The sequence below is a fragment of the Silurus meridionalis genome, chromosome 4, assembly GCF_014805685.1.
Source record: "Silurus meridionalis isolate SWU-2019-XX chromosome 4, ASM1480568v1, whole genome shotgun sequence".
Lineage (NCBI taxonomy): Eukaryota > Metazoa > Chordata > Actinopteri > Siluriformes > Siluridae > Silurus > Silurus meridionalis.
In genome coordinates, this window is record NC_060887.1 from 19959865 (window position 1) to 19970605 (window position 10741).

Sequence of the window (10741 nt, forward strand, 5' to 3'; positions counted from 1 at the left end):
TATGTTAGAATTAGCACATTTTATCTCAGAGGTCAATAATTTCCCAAAGTTTGCAGACCACGTGTATTCAGGAATTTCTCAGTGTGATAGGCTAGGAAAATTAATAATTGAAAATACATATAAAAAAATGCCAAAATTGATAAAAAAATGCTGTGATTTAAAGAAAGACAAAAACCCACAAATAAACAATAAACTAGTATTTCCTCCATGTGTTTTTGTGATTAAATCATGTCTTTTGGACAATAAAAAAAAATAGTCACAAAAAAAGCAGACAGGACATGTGCACCTTGCGATCTACTTGCTATTACACCATTACAGACATGAAAACATCGTGGCGAATCAGTGCCGTGATGGTCATTCACTCGGTTACAGTATGACAGCAAGGCCACAGAATAAAGCAGAAAACTCATGAGAGAACACTGAACAAACCAACAAACCACACAACCTACAACAACCACAAATGCACACGCACACACACACACACAACACAATATGGCTCAATTAAGAGCCGGAAAACACAATAGAGGCAAAAAACAAAAGCACACCTGGACAGGTGAGCACACACACACACACACACACACACACAATCACAAACATAACTCAGTCAGACACATATAAACAATGTCATCCACCTTTATTTTCCAACAATATAATTTTATTTGAAGACAGTGATTTATTTATTTATTTTTTACAAAAATATCACAAATGATTGACAGCATTGTCCATAGCACTGTCCCGGATACCAACGGCAGTAAATTACAATCAACTATTTGCCACAAATTATATTATTCATTCAAAATGTACAAAGTTTAGCCTGAAATCTTTGAGTCAAAATGGAAAACATACCATTTAATAAATACTTTTGCACTTCAGGGTCTATATGTTTTTTACAGCTTATAAAACTGCAAAATGGAGCTGCTCATACTGTTGCCTAGTTACATTTTATTCCATGTTAATTTTCTAATTCTATGCTGTGTTTAAATGTATAAAGTGGGGAAACTGCAGATGTTTTTAAGAGCAAAGAAATAAAGAACTGTTTAAATACTCTCAGGATGGAAATCTTTTTTTTTTTTTTAAACAGTGAGATTGTCAATCTTCACACATAAAACAATCTGCACTTTACTATTTGGTCTAGTATGAAATTGAATCATGAGATAACTGCAAACAGACGCAGAATAATCAATACTGCTCTGAACCTATAAACTGGAATGCTGACATTTATCTCTGTGTTATAACACTTGAGCGTATCATTACAAATGCTTCCTCTTTTCACTTCCTGCACAAAAAGAAGACATTCTCAATGAGCACTGCAGCTCTTGGAATTTGTATCACAAACTGGTGTGTGGTTTAAAAGTAACAGCAATTTCTCTCTCTCTCTCTCTCTCTCTCTCAAATATATATGTTCTGAAGTGAAAAAAGTACTAGCACCACAAAAATTTATGTTTGGCAGAATAGAGAAAATATTTATGTCTGAAATAATGTTAATTCACTCAGTATAATATTATTCTATTATGTTATGCTGTCAGGCCAAAGCAGCATGGAGATCATGTAAAAGAGTCATGTGTGATAGACGACAAATGTTAACTGTGTTACAGAGTCATGACTGCTGCAGGAAAACACAACAGGCAGATGTGTTATTTGGTTCACTAGGAATGTCATAGTGTGCAAAATTAAAGTGTGCATTAAAGCTGCATAATGTGAGGTTTTGGAAAGCTTTCACCCTTTACTATTTACAACACTAAACTGAATGAGGGAAATTTGCAGACTTCGGCAATTACTGTACTGACCAAAAATCTTTGAATCCAGAAATGCATTCAGCAGTAAAGTCGGGAGTTTGAGTAGCAAATGTGTCAATGTCTAATCATTACTTCTAAACATATACTGCCATCTGGTGACAGAGAAAAACAGAAATAAAAAATCAGCAGTGGAATGTGAAGCTGATTAATAAAACATTAATAAGGTAAGAAATTGTTATAAAGATTATGCTGACATCAAAACACTTTTTTTTTTTTTTTACAATAAAAATAAGGTCTGTGCCACATGTAATAAAAAAAAGTCATTTGTACAAACAAGTGGAGACTCAACATGCTGCAAAACAAACATTCAACGGAGCAGAACTGAAATCAAATGTGCATTTACTGACTCAAACATTTACTGAAACAGAGTGTGTGTATGTGTGTGTGTGTGGTTAGGGGGTTGATGAAATTAAGGTGTTGAGGAAGTGCTTATCACTGTGGTCATGCCTAAAAACTGACACAAAGCCATTTGAGCAAAAATAAAAACTCAGAATAAAGAAAAGGTAAAACAAAACTTGTGAAAAATAATAAAAAAATCCTGTACAGAGCCCATATATTTCCTACAAAACTAATAAAAATAGATCTGACTGTGTTAAAAAGGGTTTCAGGATATAGAATTAAACTGCAATTAATGCATATGAAGGCAAATCCCAATAATAAAAACACATTTTAAGAACTGTCCAAAATATTGCCTTAATCTTTGTAAGACAAGCCGATATAACCAATTACTGATATTTACAAATTAGGTTTTTTCACTTATACAAAACCGTTACTCTTTTATATTTAGGTATACACACCAAATATGTGTTCAAACACTGTAACTAATTTAAATTGGATAACCAGTCGCAGTTTTGGCCCAGAAAACACAAATACTATTCACAGAGCTGATTTCTGTGTAAGTTTTTATGAAATAAGTCTGCTTCGAATGATTGCTGCGTATCAGAATGCTAAATATTGCAGGGTTGCAACGGTCCTTTCACAGAGCTGCATGTGTGTCTGTGTGTCTAGCTGTTTGGGTAGTACTTAGGGAATAAGAAGAGGTCTCTGCAGAGTGAACTGGTGAATTCAGACATCTCTTTGCACCGATGGTATGCTGCACCTGGAGAATGGCCTTCTCTCTCTTTAATTCTGCTATTCACCTACCAAGAATAAACAAAGAGCAAAGTCAAAACAACAAAACAAAAACACGATCAAGCAGTGTTGGATGTTTGCAAAAATCTTTATCCTTAGAAGTTTGTACACTACCACAGAATTATTATTACTGACTCTGATTGTCTCCATTTGTCAACAAATCAATCATTTTTACCACTTCAATTTGCTGTGGTACTTTTTTCTTTTAAAGATGAAAATACTTAGCTTTACACTTAGTTTTTTAAAATGACATCAAGCATGTGCTGTAAAAACAAGACGTCATACAGAGTCAGAGCTGAACATGTCATTCACATTCAGAAACAAAACAGTTGATTTTTTTTCTCCCCCATTACAAACCTGTGTGAAAATACACAGTCCTGTACATAAGTCATTAGCAGACAAAGACATTTTTTATTTTTGTATTCTCTTAAATTTTGTTTGTTTAGTTTAAGTAGTAGGAGATAAACACCATTTTACATTGGTGTATCCTACAGTAATAAAGTATTAAATATTATTATTCAAGTTCATATTAGCATTAGTTGTAATTGTGGATTTGATTATTTTTTAAGTAATCTGTAATATATGTAAAACATGGCAAAAAAATTAACCTTCATGATATAAAGTAATGATGAAAGTATATGGTGGGTGAGAAAATTCACAGGAAACCTGGTTTACTGACTGGAGTCTGGAGTACCTGTTTATGTTTACATGGACCTCTTGTCAGTCATTTTAGAGATAAACTCTAAGTGAATTCAGTAATTGCCAAATAATATGCTTTGGAAAAGATTTAACCATAAACCAAGCAAAACCAGAAAACACACTGTAAAAATGGCTGGAAAGTTTTTCATTTAGTGGCAATCACTTTCGTGACGACGATAACCTCTGATCCACCACAAATAGCTCAGCTAGCTTTCACTCAGCACATGCAAATCTTTGGTGCAAATGAATGCAGAGGTGAATGTGGCTGAATCACTGGCTTAGAGTTTAAGGTTCTGAATTATAGCTCAGATGGTTGTATGTGCAAAATGCCAAAGAATCATAGTTGGGTTCTTCAGCAAGTATTTGTTGTATTCAGATGCACTATTAAAACTGACTTGAGTATTATTCCGTTTGTGGCTCAACATTATAATATTTTTTTATGTTAAAAATATATGTTTTCAAATATATTGTAAAAAAAGACATTGAAAGGTATGTTGTATTACCTGCACTAATATATCAGATAAGTGTGTGTCTCTGGCTTTCTGTCTCATAGCTTTGTTGAGTTCCTGGATGAACCATGAGCCTTTCTTTGTGTTCCTCATTGCAGCTGTGCCTAAGATATAGAGACAAACACAGACACAAAATAATACATCTAGAAGGTATGGGTCCACTCAGTCAGAACACCTCATCCATAAATAAAATGATTAATTCACAGGTGTGTAGTCATATTGAAACTAGATGTTCTGTGAATATACATGAACACAAATAGAACCATGCTCACAAAGAGATAAACAGATACACACTGAAACCTTTAAGAGTAGCAAAACCGCAGATCATGTCAGATCTCTGGGGCAGTTTCACTCGTAGTTCATTGCCCTCGCTCACTCCATTTGTTTGCGTCTGTCTGCCAATATTGTCCTCTCTCCCTGCATCTCTCTGTTCACAAACTGAAGGCTGCATCGCATCATCACCATCTAACTGGTCCACACCACAGTCCATCTCCTCTGAAACAGAACGGTATAAAAATCTGAAAATAGTTCACTGGTGGCTTCATGTTTACAGCAGAATATGTAAGCATAGAACAACTGATTTTACTTTATGGGTGACTCAGTAAGTGCACCAACCTCCTCTACAGGCTTGAATGAAAAACATTTTTGGTTTGTTCTGAAGAAGGGGGCAACGAGAATTATCGAACCTCTCAAACACCCAGTCCAACTGTAATAGAGAAAGAGGTGTGCTCAGTGCTAGGCAAATTAAATAAGCAATTATTAATCACTCTTTACCAGACAGATAATTGTTTTCCACCTGCAGCTAGAAGGACATCTCAGTAACATGTTCTCTGTTTGAATACTGATGCCACTTTTGCTAGAAAAAAGGCCTACCTGCAGCAGCTTTCCATCAACACCATAAATGGAGCCCTCCACTCCATGAGACAGCAAACACACAACACAGCAGTCAGACACAGCGTGCTCTGGCTGCCGTGCGAACTGCTCTATGCAGGTCTGCATGGCCTGAAAGACAAACAGCAACATATTATTAAGGTTTACAATCCATTATAAACCAACAATTAGAAACTCACCCATACCTACAACCTAACCTATAACCTAGCAGATTATAGGCAGACCCTATGTTTGCTTGTAGTGCTAATTTCTGTATAGTTTGCTGAGGTGAAGTGGAATGAGACCTACCTGGAGAGTGAGATCTTTGTGCACGCTTACTGTGAAGTCCAGTTCAGTAAAGAGTCTCCTCAGCACTTCCTCATCTACCTCTCCTCCTCGCCGTATGTCCAGATCGCTTAACTCAGGCTGGAAGTGCACGTTACTCAGCACTAGTGCAAGACCACGCCGACTAGATCTTATTGGGTAGGCCTGAGGAAACAGAAAAGAGAGGAAATATGTGTGAGGCTGGGAGAGACTGGGAGTACTCAGGTGAATGAGTATGAAGTGCACAGTGAAACAGAAAATTCAAGAATTCTGGTAGGTGTGTGTATACCTGTAACCAGAAAGACCAGTAGAACTCTTACCTGTTGGTGTTTTTTGTGGTTGTGCACCTGTGCACAGTACCTGTGTACAGTGGAACAGCACTCAGGTGTTTCTCTATTTGTGTTTGTGTGACAGGTGGGTTGTGTATAATTTATATATTTATAGTTATACACACACATATCTCAAAATTTTCTAGAAAAATTTGCGGGTTCTCATTTGGAACCTAACAGCAAGTTGCAGATTATCTTAAAATTCACGGGCATCCGCAGTGGGACCAAATGTTCAGGAACGTTAGGAATAACATCTTAAACTATGTATTTGATCAAATACTGTAAACTAATACATGTAAACTATTACAAAAGTGACAATGTCTAGATGAATTCACTAAGGCAATGGGGTGGGGTGGGGGGTTCTTAGAAAATAACCCCCATGATTTCTGGGGGACCACTGTGAGATATACCATTATTATACATACATACATACATACATACATACATATATATATATATATATATATATATATATATATACACACACACACACACACACACACACACACACACACACACACACACACACACACACACACACACACACACACACACACACACACACACACACACTGAATATATTGAATGAAACCTGATGTTATCAAGGCGCTTGTACTTTAGGAAAAATAAAAATATATATACTTTAGGGGAAATGAGTGAGTCAGAGAGTTGCAGCAATTTTGAGAAATAAAGATTTAATGCGTGTACAGTCTGAATTGCGAGATAAAAAGTCGAAACTCGGAATTCTGCTTTTTTCTAATCGCAATTCTGACTTTATTTCCCTGAATTGCGAGTTTATATCTCGCAATTCTGACTTTACACACACTCACCAATGTGTCAACCATCTCTAAATTGCAGCAAAAAAAGTCTTGCTGACTCACTCATTCTGCCTAAAGTGTATATTTTTTCTTATTCTACCTAATGTACAAGATGCCTTGATGTCAGGTTTCATTCAATATTTTCAGAATCTCTGAGTTTTCATTCCTTTGTCCCATGAATAATTTTCTAAATGGCATGCCATAATTTTTATATATACATACATATATACATAGACACACACACACACACCCACACACCTGTTCACAGTGAGAGAGGTAGAATTCATGTGTGCAGGGGAGCAAAGCAGTGGTGAAAGGACTGTCAGCATCTAAGGACATCTCCATAGACTCTGAATGGTCAAAACAAAAAAACAAAAAAATAAATATTAATAATAAATGTATCTAAAGTTTGCTACTGTCTAAATAAAAGTGCGTGTTAAAATGGACAGTAACGGTACTTACACTGACTATGTCAAAAAGCAACTGTTGTACTTTTTTTATACAGCATGTTATTGCCAATTACTTTCTTTAATTATATTTAACTATATCACACTCACACACACACACACTTACCCTGGGTGCGAGCTTTTTTAGCAGGCACTGCACACTCCTCAGTTGGAAGTGGAAGTTTATTGTCTGCAAACCTCTGCAAACAAAACACACATTTAGGTCTGATGTAATAGTTAAGCCAGATGCAGTAATCCATTGATTCATTTAATATTGGGCCTCTCATACGAAGCAATTTTTAGTGCATCAACTCCAGAGATTGGCGTTTGGAAACTCACAATTGTTTAAAATATTTTGTCAGCTGGCTCTCTGACTCATTCAGGATCAAAAGGGTCTTGGGGTGTGGCACCATGAGCAAGTTGAGCAAGTGTTTCAGATCTCGCCATTTCAAGAATCAACTTTAACTTCCTACCTACTTAAACATATTTATGCAACTAATTTGACCTAAATTGTGTCCTAAACTGGAAAATTATTATTTCATTCTCTTTGTTAGAATAATTGGGAATTACAGTCACCATGTTTACACCTTATTCAGACTGTCTTTATAAAGCCAGCCTATACCAAAGTATACTTACAGAAGAAAATTACATATATGTCTATATACATTCATAAACTTATATTAAGTTTTATCCATTAAATTCCCATTACTTATTAAGCTTTTTATATGATGTTTAAAAAATAAAATGATTAATTATTATATATAATAATAATTATTATTATATGCTTAAAATAGAACAATTTTAAAATGTTATTAGAATAAAAAAACAAACCAATGCCTTTTCTATTTGAGGTACTGCCTGATGCAAATGTACTGAAATCTTAACTACAGTTTGATTGATTAAAGGCACATACTTCAGCAAACCTGCAAACTAAACTACCACCAAGCAGGTGTGCTATGTAGAGTAAATCACAGTTCATTTTTCAACAATGTGAGTCACTAGCAAAATTAAATAAATAAATAAATAAATATTATTAAATGAAAACAGATTTGACTCGATTTTCGATGTTCAGCTGACAAAAAAAAAAATCTGTTTTAAGCCAATTAAAAATAGTCATCGATAGGCCATTTCAGAGTATACAAGTAATCCACTGAGCATTAAATGGAGTGTGATCGCTTACATTTTCCATGTTGCAGTTTTAATGTTTCACATAATGTCTTCTTGAAATATACAGAAAGGACTTATTTTATCTATTGACCAGCTGTCATGCAACACAAAAAGCTACACGTGTGTATTACCATCACATTCTACATATGTTTTTTAAAACCCAAAATAAACATTACTGTCCACTTCGATCACACTATCTGTCAGACCTTCAGCACCTCAGTGTACTGCACTGAGGTGCTGCACTGCGCTATTCCAGATCGAGTTTTCCAGAATATTTGCATATCAATCTAAAATTTGTTAGAAGCTTTACAGGCCACTAGTAATGGCTGCTTTTGCTTTGATTAGTTGTGAATTATGGTGTCTACATGTCTCACCTTCTGTTCTGTACTTTTCTTAGCAGGTGAGCTGTCCTTTGAGAAAGAGATCTCGCTCTCACTTGAGGTAGGTGAGTTCTGCAACCATATTTGTGCACAATGTTTGTTATAAACACACTCTTACCTTTGAAATGTGTACCATAATGAACAGGTATAAAACTATTTAGGAGTATGCTGTATCCTTTACCACTCTGTCTTTGAACCTAAAGAGCAAGTTGGAGAGGTGCTCCTGCTCGGTCTCTTTAAGAGCTGTGCAGAAGGTGCTGAAAGCTCGGGGGCCACGTTTCGGGAGAAGTGTCAGCAAACGCCAGCTCCTCTTTTGGGATGTTGGATCTGCCTACAAGATTCAATTCAAGGCAAAGTCAAAAACGTTCTACAGAGACTCTTGTACTGTTCCACCATAAATACACTTCTTAGATTAGTGACCACAGATACGTACTGAAAGTATAGTCTGGGATATCTGATGATTTATACAGAAGTTGTTTAAACGTATTTGATTTATTCATACCCTCTATTGAAAACACCTTAACTACAAAAGCTGCAGGTTTCCAAGCCTGATCTGGGAGTACACTTTGCCCTCGACATTTTGTGTTTTCCACAATGTTCAATCAAAAGCCCTTCTAGAGATGATGTGTGTTGGGAACAAGAAAAACTCAAAGAATGTGCAAAGCAGAGTTGGAAACCTGTGGCCAGGGCCATAATACCCAACCACTACCGAATTGGAGATCCTTCTAAATTGCCAGGCAATCAGAGTTGCATCTTTGTGTCATAACTCTTTGCCCCAATCCCACTTAGAGATCAGTCATCTTTTCTTCCCATTAACAGATATTTTGTTGACTGCCATTGTAAAAACTGCTTCACAATACATTACAAAATCCAGTTCAACCTATTTTCCCATGTCCTGCAAATTAATTGCACATGCCTGCAGAAGCTACAACACAAACTCAGGCCTTACCAGAATGGTTTCTGCCATGGCCTCAGTGAGGATGCCTTCAGCCTGTAAATACTGAATGAGCAGCTCATCCACCACCAGTTCTTTACAAAGTGCCACCGAGTTCTTCCTCAGGGTCACCTTGTCGAGCTCCTTCATGCCACAGCCCCCGAGCATGGTGCTGTGGAGTGGATTGGAGTGAAATGTGGTTGAATGACAGATTGACAGAAATCTGAGTCTGTACCAATAAACAAATAGTAATCAGCAACACACACAAAAAGTTTTCATAAATGGTTACATGGCCAGCAATATTATCACAGTAACTAGTTAGCTGTTTAATGATATGATATGATAATATACTCTACACCTTTTGTTATTGTTTAAAACAATATACCTGCTTTGATGCACTGGTTCACTATCTCGATCATCTGTTATTATATACAGCGTGTTAGTATTGATTATACACAATATAAAGTCTTACCGTGTTTTAGTTCACTGGTCCACTTCTAATATTAGAGGAAAATTCCTTTTTTAGGTACACAGTTACACAGATGTGCTGAAAAGCCTCACAAACAGAAATGTCAACTTTTCTTTGGAGCAACTTGAACACCTGAAGTTAGCTAGCAAGCTGTTTCCTTTAGCTGGAAACACACACACACACACACACACACACACACACACACACACACACACACACACACACACAAAACAAACATTTAAAAACACGATAAGATAAACGATTTTTCCCACCTGAAGTATTGCAAGCTAGTTAGCAGTTACTGTATGCATCTAGCTAGAAATAAGCTAAAGGCTAGTCAAAGTTACTAGATAAAGAGAAAAGCATAGCCTTGCTAACGACTCGCCTGCAATCTGTAATAAACACAACGCATTACATTACACCGAGTCACCGCATCTAATGCTGCAGGAGGCTTTCGTGAAGAATCATCAGCATGCACAAAAAGGTTATCTGAGTTTACAGGGGAAAATAGGTTTTAAAAAAATAATTGACAATACAAGCAGTGTCTAGGAGCAACTTCCGCGCCACTGGGCAGCGAATGAGCGTTTTCTTCCCTTCTTCATGCTCTTCAGGTTGAACTGTACTACCCGTGATTACTGCCACATACTGGTGTTACAAAAAACCCAAACCAGAGCAGGGAGTGTTGTGCGAGAACAATAATCAACGAGGGATTGGAGAAACAACAAAGAAGTGTTACCACTGTGAAGCAGTTTTATCTCCCCACTAAATCCATTTGCTCTAGTCTATTGCCAAACATTACAGTTTATCACTTATTAATGATGTCTCAGTTCCAAAATCTTGTCCAATTTTGATAAGCTTGTGTCCCCTGT

At 36.4% G+C, this 10741-nt stretch overlaps 1 protein-coding gene across 3 annotated transcripts; it reads right to left on the minus strand.

Moving 5' to 3' along the window:
• Nucleotides 1-617: 617 nt before the first annotated feature.
• Nucleotides 618-10460, minus strand: casp2 (caspase 2, apoptosis-related cysteine peptidase). 3 transcript variants are annotated; one of them, XM_046848058.1, is made up of 13 exons: nucleotides 10145-10460; nucleotides 9876-10035; nucleotides 9419-9575; nucleotides 8651-8800; nucleotides 8464-8541; nucleotides 7050-7122; nucleotides 6735-6826; nucleotides 5315-5494; nucleotides 5009-5137; nucleotides 4751-4841; nucleotides 4430-4630; nucleotides 4130-4239; nucleotides 618-2935 (listed from the first exon to the last, which is right to left on the minus strand). In XM_046848058.1, the coding sequence occupies exons 3-13, from the start codon at nucleotides 9569-9571 to the stop codon at nucleotides 2801-2803; spliced, it is 1392 nt and encodes a 463-aa protein (XP_046704014.1). In that variant the 5' UTR covers nucleotides 9572-9575; nucleotides 9876-10035; nucleotides 10145-10460; the 3' UTR covers nucleotides 618-2800. The 3 variants fall into 3 exon arrangements, with proteins under 3 accessions (XP_046704014.1, XP_046704016.1, XP_046704015.1); XM_046848060.1 differs by having other exon boundaries at nucleotides 4436-4630; nucleotides 10145-10459; XM_046848059.1 differs by having other exon boundaries at nucleotides 10409-10458.
• Nucleotides 10461-10741: the final 281 nt, after the last annotated feature.

What these genes read in the sequence shown, in the direction of transcription:
- casp2 (XM_046848058.1), bottom strand. Translation starts at nt 9,571, where the DNA reads ATGCTCGGGGGCTGTGGCATGAAGGAGCTCGACAAGGTGACCCTGAGG. An exon ending in TAAAAAAGCTCGCACCCAGG is followed by an intron (nt 6,827 to 7,049) that starts GTAAGTGTGTGT and finishes TTGACCATTCAG; the next exon opens with AGTCTATGGAGATGTCCTTA. An exon ending in ACAAAGATCTCACTCTCCAG is followed by an intron (nt 5,138 to 5,314) that starts GTAGGTCTCATT and finishes TTTGTCTTTCAG; the next exon opens with GCCATGCAGACCTGCATAGA.